This window comes from Drosophila subpulchrella, chromosome 3R (assembly GCF_014743375.2).
Source record: "Drosophila subpulchrella strain 33 F10 #4 breed RU33 chromosome 3R, RU_Dsub_v1.1 Primary Assembly, whole genome shotgun sequence".
NCBI lineage: Eukaryota > Metazoa > Arthropoda > Insecta > Diptera > Drosophilidae > Drosophila > Drosophila subpulchrella.
The window spans coordinates 16,398,475-16,414,039 of record NC_050609.1 but is presented as its reverse complement, the minus strand read 5'-3'; the positions used below and the strand labels follow the sequence as shown (position 1 = coordinate 16,414,039).

At 45.2% G+C, this 15,565-nt stretch overlaps 5 protein-coding genes across 6 annotated transcripts; 3 read left to right on the top strand and 2 right to left on the bottom strand.

Annotated features, from left to right (window-relative positions):
• The first annotated feature begins 409 nt into the window (after positions 1 to 409).
• LOC119562230 (integrator complex subunit 12) lies at positions 410 to 1,669 on the top strand. Its single transcript, XM_037875421.1, has one exon. The coding sequence runs from the start codon at positions 477 to 479 to the stop codon at positions 1,464 to 1,466; it is 990 nt and encodes a 329-aa protein (XP_037731349.1). The 5' UTR covers positions 410 to 476; the 3' UTR covers positions 1,467 to 1,669.
• A 25-nt stretch (positions 1,670 to 1,694) lies between these two features.
• LOC119562215 (nucleosomal histone kinase 1) lies at positions 1,695 to 3,777 on the bottom strand. Its single transcript, XM_037875419.1, has 2 exons — positions 3,441 to 3,777; positions 1,695 to 3,381 (listed from the first exon to the last, which is right to left on the bottom strand). The coding sequence occupies exons 1-2, from the start codon at positions 3,672 to 3,674 to the stop codon at positions 1,777 to 1,779; spliced, it is 1,839 nt and encodes a 612-aa protein (XP_037731347.1). The 5' UTR covers positions 3,675 to 3,777; the 3' UTR covers positions 1,695 to 1,776.
• A 398-nt stretch (positions 3,778 to 4,175) lies between these two features.
• Positions 4,176 to 6,441, top strand: LOC119563295 (histone H2A.v). The gene is made up of 4 exons (XM_037876622.1): positions 4,176 to 4,379; positions 4,697 to 4,774; positions 4,977 to 5,090; positions 5,872 to 6,441. Exons 1-4 carry the CDS (start codon positions 4,377 to 4,379, stop codon positions 6,100 to 6,102), a joined length of 426 nt encoding a protein of 141 aa, XP_037732550.1. The 5' UTR covers positions 4,176 to 4,376; the 3' UTR covers positions 6,103 to 6,441.
• Positions 6,442 to 11,166: 4,725 nt separating this feature from the next.
• LOC119560646 (ribonucleoprotein RB97D) lies at positions 11,167 to 14,454 on the bottom strand. 2 transcript variants are annotated; one of them, XM_037874215.1, is made up of 6 exons: positions 14,279 to 14,454; positions 13,891 to 14,120; positions 13,581 to 13,825; positions 12,741 to 13,490; positions 12,530 to 12,686; positions 11,167 to 12,331 (listed from the first exon to the last, which is right to left on the bottom strand). In XM_037874215.1, the coding sequence occupies exons 1-5, from the start codon at positions 14,360 to 14,362 to the stop codon at positions 12,535 to 12,537; spliced, it is 1,461 nt and encodes a 486-aa protein (XP_037730143.1). In that variant the 5' UTR covers positions 14,363 to 14,454; the 3' UTR covers positions 11,167 to 12,331; positions 12,530 to 12,534. The 2 variants fall into 2 exon arrangements, with proteins under 2 accessions (XP_037730143.1, XP_037730133.1); XM_037874205.1 differs by having other exon boundaries at positions 11,167 to 12,686.
• Positions 14,455 to 14,738: 284 nt separating this feature from the next.
• Positions 14,739 to 15,558, top strand: LOC119560159. The gene is made up of 2 exons (XM_037873520.1): positions 14,739 to 14,793; positions 14,856 to 15,558. The coding sequence occupies exon 2, from the start codon at positions 14,856 to 14,858 to the stop codon at positions 15,477 to 15,479; it is 624 nt and encodes a 207-aa protein (XP_037729448.1). The 5' UTR covers positions 14,739 to 14,793; the 3' UTR covers positions 15,480 to 15,558.
• The last annotated feature ends 7 nt before the right edge of the window (positions 15,559 to 15,565 follow it).

Here is a 15,565-nt window from a genome sequence, read left to right as displayed (position 1 = left end):
CTGGCAAGAAGAAGAGCACGATGCGGTGTGGTAACACTGGCCAAGCAGTTGTTGCGCTTTTGGTTTATTAATTTACTTTAAAAGCAATTCATTCTGCTTTGTATATATCTCACGGGTTTATATTTTACTTTTTTTAATACAACACACATATTACATCCCTAGAAAAACCATTAACCTATCACATAGGTTACGCTTAAGAGCCTATATAAAATACTTGGCAATATTTTAGCTGCAAGAGTGTATTTTCCCAGCCATCTTACAAAGTTATTATAACTACATTTGCAATTTCATGCATATTTATGGATTGAAAAATTTGAATTTGAACTTTTCCCGCCTTATCTTAAGCCACGTTGACAGGTGAATGGCAGCCAATTAAGCCGGCGATGTGGACACACTGTTCCAGCAAACAGCTGTTGCGCTTGCAAAAAACTGCATTTATTTTACTTAGCCATTTACTATATTTAACCAATTTCGAGATGGCCGCCAACATAGCCGCCGCAGCTGCAGCTGCCCAAGAAGTCGATCCCGTGCTGAAGAAGGCCATCAAGTTGCTGCACTCCAGCAATCCCACTTCGGCGGCAGAACTGCGTTTGCTTTTCGACGAGGCATTGAAATCGCGTTTTGGCCCCGAGAAGAGTTTGACCAACAACATGAGCCCGCGGATGATGGAGGATGAGGCCAACTTCCCGGGCCGGGCGGCCACGCCCCCCCAGCAACCCTTGAACACGGACGAGATCATCAATTTGACAAGCTCGCCGGACAAAGAGCCCTCTGATTCGGTGGACACCATTGCGGACTCAGATGATGGTCTGAGTGCCGTGGGAATAGTTAATACCGGAGACACCGGCGACTTTGGCGACCTCAATTGCTGTGTATGCGGCGAAATGGTCATTAGGGCCACCAACCGGCTAATTGAGTGCTCCAAGTGCGGCGCCATGTACCACCAGGAGTGCCACAAGCCTCCCATTACCAAGGAGGAGGCGGCCGAGGACCAGGAGCAGAACTGGCAGTGCGACACGTGCAGCAACAAGCCGACGACCAGCAGTGGCAGGGCCACATCCTCAGCGGCGCCAGTGACGCCCACCGTCTTCATTGCGGACGAGCCCATGCCGCTGACCAGCAAGACCAAGTCCTCGGCGGCCTCGTCGCGCTCCTCCAACTCGTCCAACTCCTCGTCACCCTTCTACAGGCCGGAGCCCAGCAGCTCCACCAATGCCAGCAGCAGTAGCAGCAGCAAGCACGGTCACAAGTCCTCCTCTTCGTCCTCGTCCAAGTCGCACAAGGAGGAGCGAACGTCCAAGTCCTCGGTGGCGCCTTCACTTAGTGCCATCGGCAGCCTGGAGAAGCACAGCAGCAGTGGCAGCGGCACCTCCTCCTCACGGCGCAGCAGCTCCAAGTCGAGCTCCAAAAGCAGTTCCACTAAGCACCACGAAAGCAGCAGCAGCAAGCGCAGATCAAAGCAGTAATTGAGAACACCACTCCATATCATTAAGTAGAAAGTGTAAGTCAAAGTGAGAGAAAGATAACATTAAATAGGGATATTTTATTAAACTTTTCTTTACATATGTACTTCTGTTTTTCCCGATTGGCATTTATTTTATACATTTTACACTGCAAAAATCGGAACGAATATGCGTAAATGTATAAACAGCTAAGTTAAGAACTAGCATAGCTACTGAATAAAACTCAATATGTAAGAAAACGTTGAGAAATAATAATGAGCGTTTTATTCAATGAGTTAGTAATGTAAAAATATAATAAACAAATGCTGCCGACCTATCGCTGGTACTTTCGCACGGTGACGGCCGGTGTGCGCGGACTGCGACCAGAGGAAGAGGAATCGCCTTCATCGTCGTGACCATTCACCTTGCGCAGATTCACACGGGTCACGGGGGAGCCGCCCTCCTCCTTCAAACTGGAGGCCAGGCTGCGCGATGAGGGCGTCCTTGACTCAACCGATACCGTCTTTTCCTTGTCCGCCTTCTTCTTGCGCTTGACATTTACAATCACATTAGCGTCCATGCTCACGTCCAGCTCGAAGTTGAACTCGTAGGTCTTGTTAGAGCGCGGCTGTGGAGTCAGATCGTCGTTGACCACGGTTTTGCCACCGGGGCGACCTCGCAGGGAAATAGATGGACTGAAATTGATCTTGGCACTGGCACTGGGAGTCTTAAGCCTTGCTGGAGTGGGCGTCTGTGGCTTGGGACTGGCCTTCGGCGTTCCCCTTAGCCTGGGGCTGGCCTTGGGTGTGTCTCTGGGAATGGACTTGGGCTCAGTCTTGACGCGCTTCTGGCTGGGTGGTGTACTTTCGGCGGCCGCGGCAGGAGCAGCTCGCTTTAGGGGCGAAATTTTTACGTTTTTAGCTGCCGGTGAAGCCTTTTTGGCTGCCGGTGAAACCTTTTTAGCTGCCTTCTTGCGAGGAGCCTTCACTTCCTCCTCTTCTTCGCTGGCGGAGATTTCCTCCTCTAGGGATGAGTTCTCTGCAGGAGTCTCAATCTTCATCGCCCTCTTGGCTGCTGCTGCCTTGCTCGTCCCCGGTGGACTGTGGTTATTGTTGCTGCTGGTTTGTGGCTTCAGCTTGAAGTCTAGATCCCCGCTGTTTGCAACTTTCAACTGTTTGAGAGCACTGGAGAACATATTGCGACACTTGTCGTAATCCGGCTCCTGGATGTGCGTTAACTTCGAGACGTATTTCATAAAATCCCCAATAGCAGCGGGCACTCCTTTGGGGAACAGCGTCTTCAGGCTCTCTCCCACGTTGTCCATAAAGGCTTCCTTGGCCTTTTGAACTTTGAGGGGCACCGTAAGTAGCTTCTGCGTGACCCAGGGCAGCTCCACGCCCAGCCACTCAATAAGATTGTAGCCGAGAATCTCCAGATCAGATCGTCTGGTGGCCACACCCAAGTGGGCATCCCTGGATGTGTACTCAATGGTGCCATTGTGCATTTTTTTGGGATCCGGCTTGAAGTCCCCTGTGACGAAGTGTGAGGCCAGGCCGAAATCCACCAGGTAGGCCTGCGCAGCGCCCCCTTTTCCCAGGCCCAGCAGTATGTTGGCCGCCTTGAGATCGGCATGTATGTAGCCAGTGCCGTGCATGTACTGATAGACGTCCAGCATCTGGATGGCCAGCCGGTAGACGGTGCCCTCGGGCAGTCGCTTGCCGTTCTGCTCCAGGAACTTGGAGATATCGGTGCCATAGCGCGGCATGACTATGAATCGATGCTTTTCGCCATTGACCTCCACGGAGCCGTTGGCCAGGATGTAGGGCATGCCCAAAGATTTGATGCCGTGCTTCTGCTTAAACTTTTTGATGTCGTCCTGCTTGGCGTTGCGCAGATAGAAGTGCATCTCCACGAAGAGCGGACCATTGCCATGGGGCTCCTGGAAAACATGGGTTTATAAAGGAATCTCCAGGAAGGAAAACTGGGACTGCCACTTACGCATTTTACCACCGCATCGTAGTCCTTCTGGCCGACCTTGCAGGCGGCATAGATCTCGCCGAATCCTCCCACTCCAATCGAGGGTCCAATGCGCCACTGGCCCTTGGCCAAATCGTTGAAGATCGTGCCCTCCTCCACCTTCTCCGGCATGGCGTACAACTTGCTCTTGGCCTTCTTGGCCGGCACCGCCTTTTTGGCCGGCGCAGCGGCTTTCGGCTTGGCTACACGCGGCATTTTCTGGGCTGGAGCGTGGTTAAATGTTAAATCGTGGCTAAGTACAAAATTCGCAAATTCCGCTCGATGCCGGGCGCCAGGGTTGCCACTCGGCGTTTTGACAAGCGTCCTGCAGGGTTGTCAGCAGTCATCAGGGATAATATAGGACCACTCTAAAAAAAAGTAATTGTTTTGTGAAACTAAGGTCAAAGCATGGGAAAAAGTGCCCTTACAGCCTATATTTATGCCATACATTATTCTAAAATATATTATTACATATAAAACTCCACACAAAACAATACAAAATTATTATTAGACTTTAAAAACATAGCAGTTTTAAGAATCCTTAAAAATAAATGGAAATACGTTACATTTCAGTTTATTAAATTAAATTTATATATTTTAAATATATATTCCGCTCGCTCTGCCGATAGTTCCCGATGGCTTAGGCCACCTGGCAACCCTGCAAGCTGGCGCCATTTGAAAACGGTGTCCAAAATTAGAGTATCCAGTGCGCGGTCACACTACGCTGACGGCGTCTTTTTTCACGAAAAAATTTCAAGTGTCGAAGAACAATTCCGCAGAAACATCCGCACGCTCCGGTTCCGTGTTGCAATCAAAAATCAAACAATCATTCCCATCGCGGCAGAAGCAATCGCAGTGCCCAGAGCATTTCGCAAGCGCAGTTAGCACAGGCAGCAGCAAAAAATCGATTAAACTGAAATGGTAATTTGCGGCTCGTCTAATTTTGAGCGGCAGCGCAGCTCGCTTTTCGCAATGCGCGTGCCCCCCGCGAATTAAATATTGATGCCGCAATGGATGGCCATGCATTTTGGACACCAGCGCCAGCACGTATCACCAAGAAGCCCCCGGAAAAGATAACTGCCAAAAAAAATAAAAACGGCGGGATTTGTTATTGTGCTGCTGGGGGCGATCGGCCGTAACCTCACAAATTGCAGCGGTGCCACCATTTTGTGTTTCCCCGCAGCTTGTGTTTCTTCGGTTTTTTCGTGCTAAACGATGGCTTTGTGTTCTTTTCGCAGGCTGGCGGCAAAGCAGGCAAGGATTCAGGAAAGGCCAAGGCGAAGGCGGTATCGCGATCGGCGCGCGCGGGTCTCCAGGTGAGTTTCCAACGGGTCGTCTGTACCTCCGTTTTGGCGCCTTTTCGGTACTCACCTCGCCAACGAGCATATTCCACCACGTATTTATAAACAGGGTGACTGTGTTCTCTGCTGTTGGTGCGGAGGGGGAATGGGTTGGAAGGGGGCTTAAAACATAAACAACCCGCTTATTAATCTGCTTTCTGCACAATCACACACACAGTTCCCCGTGGGCCGCATCCATCGGCATCTCAAGAGTCGCACCACATCCCACGGACGCGTCGGAGCCACCGCAGCCGTCTACTCCGCTGCCATATTGGAATACCTGACCGCCGAGGTGAGTGCGCTTTCCCACTTTCCCGCTTTTCCGAATTGGAGAGTTGTAGCGGTACTTTTCCCGCTGCAATGGAAAATTTCCGTTTCTTATTGTCACTTTTAGGGGAAATTTAGGAAATAGTCACAGCACCTTTGTGTACAGTTATTTTGTTTTCAATTTCCCTTGTAATAATAAGTTTTAATTGTTTGTTTGCTTTAACTTAAAATATTTTCTCTCATTTCTCAAATCCTAGTTGTAACGGCATTTTTCCCCGCTACAACGGGAAATTTGGTGTTCGTATTGCCATTTTTAAATAAAGAATAATGATGAAAATTCACCACATTTATAGGAAATATTTTTGAGAAAGCCCAGTTTGAATATTTGCTTTGTTTTTATTAAAGTTTTATTTTGTAGTTTTTCGTATTCAAATAATTTGTTTGTAGAAATGATTTTAGAATGAATTTAGATTTAGAATTTTTTCCCGCCATTATACAATTTTTAATGCAATATACTTACTGCCCAATTTGAGTTATACAGAGTTTAAGGTTGTTGCTTTCTGATGAGTAAAGAAAACATACGGATTTGTTTTTTGCTATTTTATTTTATTATATACGTTTAGATTATCAAAAAAAGAAAATGGTAAATACCCATATTTTAAAAATTTACTATTTTATTTTATTAGTTTAGATTATCAAATTAGGAAAATCTTAAATACTCGTTTTCTTAAAACGAACAATAAATGTAGCCCTATTTTTATAACATTTCAATAACTAATTTCTGTGATATTCTGTGCCCATTTCAGGTTCTTGAGTTGGCAGGCAACGCCTCGAAGGATCTGAAGGTGAAACGTATCACGCCGCGCCACTTACAGCTCGCCATTCGCGGAGACGAGGAGCTGGACAGCCTGATCAAGGCAACCATTGCCGGCGGCGGTGTCATTCCGCACATACACAAGTCCCTGATCGGCAAGAAGGAGGACACGGTGCAGGATCCGCAGCGGAAGGGCAACGTCATCCTGTCGCAGGCCTACTAGGCCAGCCAGCATTTGGACGCCTTCGGAACAAGCGACACCAATGTTTAATTCAGATTTCAGCAGAGACAAGCTAACAATCCGACGAGTTGTAATCATTTCTGTGCGCCAGCACATACTTCTTATATACAACGTAATACATAATATGTAATTCTAGCATCTCCCAACACTCACAAGCATACAACATACAAAAAAAAAACACACACAAAACGTATTTACCCGCACGCATTGTTGGCGAGGTTGAGTATGAAACAAAAACAAAACTTAATTTAGAGCAAAGTAATTACACGAATAAATTTAATAAAAATTATAATAAAAACGCCAATCCTGTTATTTCCAAAACTGTCGAGATGTTTACGATTGTGGCAATGAATGTAAAGTATTTAAACTAGATGGTAATTAATTCCAGTTGTAAAAATAACACGATTTTTAATGTGAAAAGTACAGTCTAATTCCAGAATCGCGAAGAAATTGAGTTTTTAATTATCGCATTTATCTCGAACGAACGAACTATATTTGTAAACCCAATAAAAAATACATAAATGCCCAAAGAAAAAACACTCTGAATAGAGATATTGAAATTTTTAAAGATTAAATCATTTGTGAGAAGCTCTTTTTAAATACCAAGCTGAGCGACTTATGCCAACATACACAAAAATTTTGTATTTAGCATAAAAATTGTGGGCGCCACAGGCTTGGGCGGTTTGTGGGTTTTAGAGTGGGCGTGTCATATTCGCGTAACAAACTTGCGCTGCGTACAAGGCTACGGAATCTAAATCTGAGATCCCAATTCTCAGTCTTTGATAGTTTCCGAGATATCCGCGTTCATATTTACGATTTTTCAAAGATTGTGGGCGTGGCTAACTTTTTTTTGTGTTAATCGATAGGTATTGATAAGAACAAGAAAGGAAGTTAGCTTCGGCAAGCCGAAGCTTATATACCCTTGCAGCTATAATTATTAAATTTAAAAACACAAAAAATGATATTCCCAATAGTATAAGATAATATGTCAAAAAACACCGAAGCTATAATTTGTTTCATATTATTTTCCTACCAATTTTCCGATCGTTCCTATGGCAGCTATATGATATAGTCGTCCGATTTTGATAAAATTAAATTCGAAACTCAGAACTAATTAAAAAATGTTTTTTCCAAGCGTAGGAGGTTATATGTTAAAAAACACCGAAGCTATAATTTGTTTCATATTATTTTCCTACCAATTTTGCGATCGTTCCTATGGCAGCTATATGACATAGTCGTCCGATTTTGATAAAATTTAATTCGAAATTCAGAACTAATTAAAAAATGTTATTTCCAAGCGTTGGAGGTTATATGTTGAAAAACACCGAAGATATAATTTTTTTCATATTATTTTTCCACAAATTTTCCGATCGTTCCTATGGCAGCTATATGATATAGTCGTCCGATTTCGATAAAATTTAATTCAAAATTCAAAATTATTTAAAAATTGTTATTTCCAAGCTTAGGAGTTTATATGCTAAGAAACACCAAAGATATAATTTTTTTTCATTTTTTTGTCCGATTATTCCTATGGGAGCTATAAGATATAGTTGTCCGATCCGGCTGGTTCCGACTTATATACTACCTGCAAAAGATATAAGACTTTTGGGAAAGTTTCAGCCGGATAGCTTTAAAACTGAGAGACTAGTTTGCGTAGAAACGGACGGACAGACGGACAGACGGACAGACGGACAGACGGACAGACGGACAGACGGACAGACGGACATGGCTAGATCGACACGTCTAGTCATGCTGATCAAGAATATATATACTTTATGGGGTCGGAAACGTCTCCTTCACTGCGTTGCAAACTTCTGACTGAAATCAATATACCCTCTGCAAGGGTATAAAAATACAGTTCTAGCATCAAAACTGCAGGAGCCACGGTTTTTGGCGGTTTGTGGGCGTGGCAGGGTCACATCATCTATTTTTGCGAATATTTGCAAAAATTAAAATTTGTCAGGTTTTAATGCCAAGTCATCCAAACCCGTGGAACCTCCTGTCACTCCAACCACTTCCGGAGCTGGTCCTCCACAACGCACTCCCTCGTCCGCTAGAAAGCCACGTATCACAGCAAGTTCATCCAAGCCCGTGGCACCTCCTGTCACTCCAACCACCTCTGCTGCCGATCCTCCACAACGCACTCCCTCGACCGCTAGAAAGCCACGTGTGAATGCAAAGTCGTCCGAACCCGTGGAACCTCCGGTCACTCTGACTAAAGGAGCCACGGGTTTGGATGACTTTGCATTGATACGTGGCTTCTTAGCGGACGAGGGAGTGCGATCTGAAGGACCAGCAGCGGAGGTGGTTCGAGTAACAGGAGTTGCCACGAGCCTTGATGAACTTGCTGTGATACGTGGCTTTTTAGCGGATGAGCGAGTGCGTTGCGGAGGACCAACTCCATAAGTAGTTGGTGTGACAGGAGGCACCACCGGTTTTGATGGCGTTGCTCGGATATTCGGCTTCGGTTTGGCCTGATCAGCGCCCTTGGTCCTCAGATCGGCCTTCTTGCCCATCTGATCATCGCGCCAGGTGGGCTGCATTGGTCTCTTGCTCGAACCCGGCTCCTGGCTGGCCTCCTTGGCCAGGAGCTTCGGCGCCTGCGGGCTCGCCTTAGGGCTCCTCCGGCTGCGCCAGGTACTCCTCTAGGTACTCGCCTTCGGGTTCCTTTCCAGCGGGACGTTCCGCTCCGGTTCCGCCATCTTCAGATCCTCGATACTCAAGTTGGACCGCTTGGCCATCGTGGCAAAGCGTTGGGCCTCCACCAGTTTGTCCCTAGCCAAAGCTAAGAAAAAATCACTAACAAACTCTTTGCCTTTCAATCTTTGCAAAATTGCCAACTCACTGTTGGCCAGGTCCAGGATAACTCCACGTGCCGACGGTTCCGCCTCCAATCCCAGGTCCTTGAGCAGATTGTTCACGAACGCCAGATCGGCAGGTAGATCCAAGTTGCGCTCGGGCATCTTGTAATAAGTTTTCTTCGCCATCGTTAAAGGGCATATGTTTCCCAAGTGCCTTCGGAATATATTGACAAGTGCTTTCAAATGTCATGACAGTTTGTCAAGGCCCACTTGATTGGCTAAAATCGTTTCAGGGTTGCAGGTTGGGAACACGGGAACTCTGTATTTATGGTATTTTTATGGGGATATGCCCAAGGGCAGTAAAATCAATTAAAATCAAATCGTTCACAGCTAAAAGAAGCACATTGTTCTTGAATTGAGAACATTCGCTCTTAAAAACCACATAAGCACGAGTTCAATGTTCTTAGTATCAGAACAAAATTATGAGAAGAGAAATAATAAATTAAAACCTGAAAATTTTAATTTTTGCAAATTTTCGCAAAAAAGGTGATGTGACCCTTACAAAAAATGCAAAAATTGGTCAAAAAATAAATTTTCCTAAAAGTGATGAGGATTGTTAGCATACTTAGCAATCTGCTCAAAACAGTCGGTCTTATAGTTGTACGCCTAGTTTTGGCAAAGCTACGATGGAAAAAACGACAAAAATGTGAATTTCTTTTTTTTGACGAAAATCGGATCCCTTTTTTCGACCTAAATATTCAGTTTTTTGGCTGCCAAAACAAAAATATAAGTCGGAATAAGGAATGTCATACGTCGTTGAGCCCATTGTTTAAATTCCAATCCATTGGCATTAAAACCTGAAAAATTTCAACTTTTGCAAATTTTCGCAAAAAAAGATGATGTCCCCCTTACAAAAAATGCGAAAATTGGCCAAAAAATAAATGTTCCTAAAAGTGATGAGGATCGTTAGCATACTTAGCAATCTGCTCAAAACAGTCGGTCTTATAGTTGTACGCCTTGATTTGGCAAAGCTACGATCAAATTTACTTTGGGAAAAAACGTTACGTTACTGTACCCCCACCGGGAATATAAAGGTCGCCAGTCTTGTAACTCACCCTTATAGGGTGGTTTTTACATCTTGAGGGGCAATACTACCTCGCCGGTATTTTTCTCATTGAAAATAATTGAAGAACCCGCAAAAATCTTGCTTGCAGGGTTCAAAAGGTCAACGCGAATTTATCGCGCAGATGCAGAATCCGAAACTCCCAAATTGAGGTTAATTTATGGATCTGTATCAAACGGTTTGAAAACTATGCCAACTCATTGGCAGACTTTTTGAAACGAAATGAAAGAGGTGTTAAAAGATGGTCCAGGTATTGAATAAAAACTCCTATATTTTCATTCCCATTTTCTTTAAGAGAATCAAATAATTTCTTCGCTGATGCAACTAAATGGAGCATTTTATTTTGTTTTTATACGAAAGTTTTAGGCATGTTGAAGTCAGTTCGAAGCTATTCAAAAATGTTGTTTGAATTCGCAAAAGCAAACATTTATATGCAGTATTTATATTAATAATGATCTTAGTTATATATCACTATATATTTATATGTATAGAGTCAATTCAACTCCAATTCTTGTAGTCCCTATCGCTATAGCGATTTATTAACTTGAGCGTTACCAATGTTTTGGCGCTCCCAACATGTTGGTTCGTAATAAAAACACATAATTTTTCGATTTCAGTAACTTTGTTTTTATTTTTAATACTAAACAAATAAAAATAAAATGAAAATGGTCCTTTCACTTACCTTACCCTCAGTTCACAGCCAATTCGGGTCTTCTAACCTGGGTCTCTCCAGCGGAGCTCAGATATTTTGGAAAAGAAATATGGTGTTTGCTTTAGAAAAGCTAAATAAATGTGTTTGGTGACATGCTACATATAAAGCAGGAACTTAAGCGCACTTATAGAAACTCTAGTGTATCCTATGATGAGAACCGAAATACACCGGGATCTCCGTCACTAACTTACCTTATGAATAAAGCTTGACCCAAGCGTTTTACGGCCTAGTATGCTTGGTATATACGAGTAGAGATATGTTTAAAATTAGATCGAAAGTGTTCGTACCTAGAATTGCATAATGTTAACTAAACCTTGAGGTATATAATTTAGTTTATCGCTACTTAGACTGCGCCCAAGGAGAAGGAGAGACTTACATATCGGCAGGGCAGCTAAAACAAATACATAGTGTTGTTTTTATATTTTATTTATTTAAAATAAATATGTATTTTCATATAGTTCGGTTAAGTGATTAGTGTTGTATCTCGTAAATGTAGCAGAGGAGCTCTAAATGAAACTGGCAAATGGTGGACAGAGCCTCCCCTTATTTCAATACATAATTCATTGCATTTAATTCATAGATCAATTCAAAGCCTTTGGCGTGCGCTACCGCTTATATTTAGGAGAGAGAGTAGAATGAGTCGTACATCTAGATAATCTGAAGGTATAAACTTAACTTAGAGTTCGTGTCATGGCTCGAAAACAAATACATAGAGTTTCTTAGCATTCTTTAGCAGCATATTTACACTTTCTCAAGTTTGTCATATGTGGGGAAAGCAAAACAAAAAAAAAGACATCGTGGGAGGCCAGAAAGAGAAACCTTTAACATCGTTACAGTATATAAGTATCCGTTTCGCTCCTTATAAAAATTGACAATAGTTTTGATATCAACTCTTGTGTACATCGATAGTTAAGGCCACGCACCCGTGCCACGCCCGCCAGCTCGGCGTTTGATTTGATTTCTGATCCGATTAAGCTTCGGTTTCATATTAATTCGCATTTTGCGTTTTTCTTGTTTTTGGACGTATATCTTATTTGAATGGTTTAGTAATACATAGGTATCTACGATTAAGCTATTCGTTTTGGGCCAATAAGCTCAGGCTACAGTTGCGTAATTTGTATCTAATTATTAATTGATTTATTGCTTGCAATTGTCCTTCCACCTTCGATTCAAACCGACGCGCGTCGCACGGTCGCTCGCTTCGTTTTACAGATAGAGAGATAGAAAGTTGGATTCGAGTAGAGAGCTTCTTGCTGTATCGTATTTGGGTATTTTTTACGATTTCCCGGGGGTTACAAAAATATGTCTAAAGTAAATCGAAGCGGGAGAAGAGCTTGCTCCTCCCAAATACGGTGTAGAAAATATTTATACATAGTCTGTGGCATAGCTTAGATCGATCGTAGAGTTATCAATGGTATAGCTTAAGAGTAGAGTAAAACCGTAGTTAGTTGTCCTATGATAGAGAGACAATGCGTTAAGTTTCCTGTTAGTAACTCTAAGCGATTGTGGCCTAGCTTATCAACGAGCCTATTTAACAGTATCTTGATTCTTGGGCTTTAGCCGCCCAAAGAGCATCTAAATCAAAGAAAATGTTACACATTAGTAATCATACATGAACTTCGGTAATTGAGACGTAGTGCATCTGTGGCGGGTAGTAGGTAGTACACAGTATATGGGTGGCAAGACGTATTTGGGGGCAACTCTTATGCATAGGCCACATTTAAAACGAACGACTAATGGCGGGGACGGGTTGCGATTGCACCATCTACTCACCCCTTCTAGCGGCGATACTTGCTGTTGGCACTGCCTCCGGTGGCCACCGAGCCGTTGGAAACGCCCACCGCCTTGGCGCCAGTGGGTGGCGGAACGTTTCCGTTGGGCGGCGGGGCACCAGCATTGTATGGGGGATATGCTGGCGGTTGGGGATTATCTATAAAAGATCGTGATTAGTCAACGCAGATTACTTGTGCTGGACTCCACCTACGGTAGTTGTTGGGCGGCGCTGCCGCGTAGGGATTCATGCGGTTCGCATTCATGCTATTGTGCTTTGTCGGTCCGCCTCCGTAGTTTTGCTGGTAGCCGCTGCCGAAGTTTGGCGGGGGTGGGGGCTGTTGGTGGGGTGGCGGACCCTGCGGTGGTGGTGCCCCAGGTACTGGTGGCGGTGCATTGGGCGGCATGTTCCAGTTACCAGGAGCCGAAGGTGGCGGACCATTATGACCCATGGGCGGGGGCACTGCCCCAACCGGAGGTACCTGTTGCTGCACCGGTGGTGGACAGCCCCATTGGCCTGGATGCCATTGCTGGGCACCGGGTGGCGGAGGAGGGGGAGCGTTCCAGCCATTTTGAACAGGCGGATAGGGACCCCAGCCGTTCATTTGCGGCGGAGGAGGCTGTTGGTAGTAGGACTGCATAGGTGGCGGCGGAGGTCCCCAGTAGTTGTAGTTTGGTGGTGGGGCGTTCATCGGGGGTGGGGGTGGTTGCTGGTGGTAAGGAGGCATCACCTGTGGCGGTGGCACAGGTGGACGGTAGCCAGGCACCGGCATGTTGCCGTTATGCGGCTGCTGCTGCTGTGGTGGTGGAGGCTGTTGCAGCTGCTGTTGTTGTTGCTGCTGATTGAGCGGCGGCTTGCTGCCGTTCGCCATGGCTCCCGGCTGCTGTTTGTCCTTCTTTTCTAGGTTGTAGATCGACTTCTTCACGTCTACGTGCACGTACTTAATCGAATGCTGCTTTTGAACTGCAAGATCCAGAAAGGTTAATAGTGAACGGCACTTTAATTCGTATTGTTTTCATACGAGACTCTCCGCTAGACTATCTCCATACTTACGGATGGCCTTGTCGACGGCATCATAGTCGTCAAACTCGATGAAGGCAAAGCCTCGACGCTTGCCTGTGGTTTTGTCAGTGAGTAATTTAACGGAGACAACGCGTCCGAACTGGACAAAGTACTCCCGCAGGCAATCCTCATCGTGGTTGTCTTTTAGGCCGCCGACGAATAGCTTCTTGACGGATATGTTGGTCTCCCGGGTTTCGCGTTCAGGACGTGGCAGAGCCCGCTTGGCCTCCACAGTTCTGGAAAGGGGGTTCCAGATCGGATCAGTTGGGACTCAAAATGATCACCCTCGCGCTGTACTCACTTGCCGTCGATGACGTGCGGCCGGTTCTCCTGGGCCCTGTCCACCATGATGGACTTTGTGTACGTAATGAAGCCGAAGCCGCGTGACCTTTTGGTGGCCGCGTCGCGCATCACGACGACATCGACCACCTTACCCCACTGGCCGTAGAACTGCTTCAGGCCCTCCTCGGAGGTGTAGGGTGCCAGGCCGCCGATGAAGAGCTTACGCAGGTGCTCCAGCTCACATATGTCCTGTCGGGCGGGGGGAAGGGGAGCGGGCTGGTTGATTAAGTGGGTGGTATGTACACAGGAGAACACGCATCCAAATGCGTCACTCGCCGACCCACACACGTGCACAGATACACATGCATGTACATGCAAGTGGGCTGGCCATTCTGCCAGGTACTTACATCATCCTCCCTGTCCGGTATCACAATCACATCCTTGTTATCCTCGGGCTGAACATCCTCAACCTTGCAAAGCACGCCAGCCATCTTTTCAGTCGCGTTTTAACCAAATTCCAAATTAACAAAACGAAGCTAGGTGGTAGAATTTGCAAAGTCAATCGATTATTGTTATTCAGCTGCTAGAGGTGGACTGCAATCGCGGACCTATCGATGTATATACCGTACTGTTAGAATGCGCTATCGAGTGTTTTGGGCAATCGATAGATTAATTGAGGTATTCATGAATGTTTACATTGAAATCTTTTTCGTTCGAAAGTCTTAAGAAAATCGTGGGAAAAGTACCAAATTTTCGAAGCTATTAAGTTTAATAATAGCTATACCATTACCATTCGTAGCCCGTAGCCCCTCTGCTAAATATATATCGAAACATTGAGCACTTGCAAATAAAAATGTATCGATAGCCGATAGCTGTCAAATGTGCGCTTTGCTTTCCAAAAAAAAAGCAAATCAGAAATACAGTAAGAAAGTATTAATTTACATACCTTTAGAATATACGTTTTTATGATTATTGTATCTGCAGATGTCCGAATCTCCGCCGCAGGTGGAACGCCGCATGTGCGGCCTGGGAAATCATAGACTGAGGACCCCGTTCCGAATAATAAAAAATCCGCGTCTGATAAAGTTTGGCCAACATATAAACTCTGAACTGCGGTCGCAACCACTCTGCCTGTCCTGCTACAGGGATCTAATAAGGCTGTACAACTTGAAGAACAACAATGCGAAAAGACATCTTGAGGAGAGGAAGCAGGAAGCGAGTATTTCGACATTGACTAGTAGTCAGTCGAGTGAGACGACATTCGGGCCTCCTAACGGAATGTCCACCTCCACGCCCTCGGAGGAGGAGGGACCCAATCCGAGGATCTCCGATGAAGAAGAACCAAGTCCTACGATCTCCTCGGACGACGAAGGGCCCACTACTAGCGCAGCGGCGGCGAACAAACGAGCAAAAAGGCAGCTGATCACAGCGAGTTCTTCGGGGGACTCATCCTTCTCCGATGTCGACGATCCCAACTCCAATCTTAGTCTCAACGCCGTGAATGGCTCACGTTTACCTCATATTCAGCCTATTCCAAAAAGACGTCAGATCGTCCACTTGAACAAGAATGCCATGGACATCTACTTGGCCGGAACCACTGGGGGATAGCTTTTTAAGGAAATTTCGCCATACTATACACTTTCAAAGAAATAATATGATTTTATTTTATATGCTATCTAACCTTTGCTTACCCT

What these genes read in the sequence shown, in the direction of transcription:
- LOC119562230 (XM_037875421.1), top strand. Translation starts at nt 477, where the DNA reads ATGGCCGCCAACATAGCCGCCGCAGCTGCAGCTGCCCAAGAAGTCGAT.
- LOC119560646 (XM_037874205.1), bottom strand. Translation starts at nt 14,362, where the DNA reads ATGGCTGGCGTGCTTTGCAAGGTTGAGGATGTTCAGCCCGAGGATAAC. An exon ending in TACCGGACAGGGAGGATGAT is followed by an intron (nt 14,121 to 14,278) that starts GTAAGTACCTGG and finishes CCCGCCCGACAG; the next exon opens with GACATATGTGAGCTGGAGCA. An exon ending in CCGCACGTCATCGACGGCAA is followed by an intron (nt 13,826 to 13,890) that starts GTGAGTACAGCG and finishes CCCCCTTTCCAG; the next exon opens with AACTGTGGAGGCCAAGCGGG.
- LOC119562215 (XM_037875419.1), bottom strand. Translation starts at nt 3,674, where the DNA reads ATGCCGCGTGTAGCCAAGCCGAAAGCCGCTGCGCCGGCCAAAAAGGCG. An exon ending in ACGATGCGGTGGTAAAATGC is followed by an intron (nt 3,382 to 3,440) that starts GTAAGTGGCAGT and finishes CATGTTTTCCAG; the next exon opens with GAGCCCCATGGCAATGGTCC.
- LOC119563295 (XM_037876622.1), top strand. An exon ending in CGGCGCGCGCGGGTCTCCAG is followed by an intron (nt 4,775 to 4,976) that starts GTGAGTTTCCAA and finishes TCACACACACAG; the next exon opens with TTCCCCGTGGGCCGCATCCA. An exon ending in TGGAATACCTGACCGCCGAG is followed by an intron (nt 5,091 to 5,871) that starts GTGAGTGCGCTT and finishes TGCCCATTTCAG; the next exon opens with GTTCTTGAGTTGGCAGGCAA.
- LOC119560159 (XM_037873520.1), top strand. Translation starts at nt 14,856, where the DNA reads ATGTCCGAATCTCCGCCGCAGGTGGAACGCCGCATGTGCGGCCTGGGA.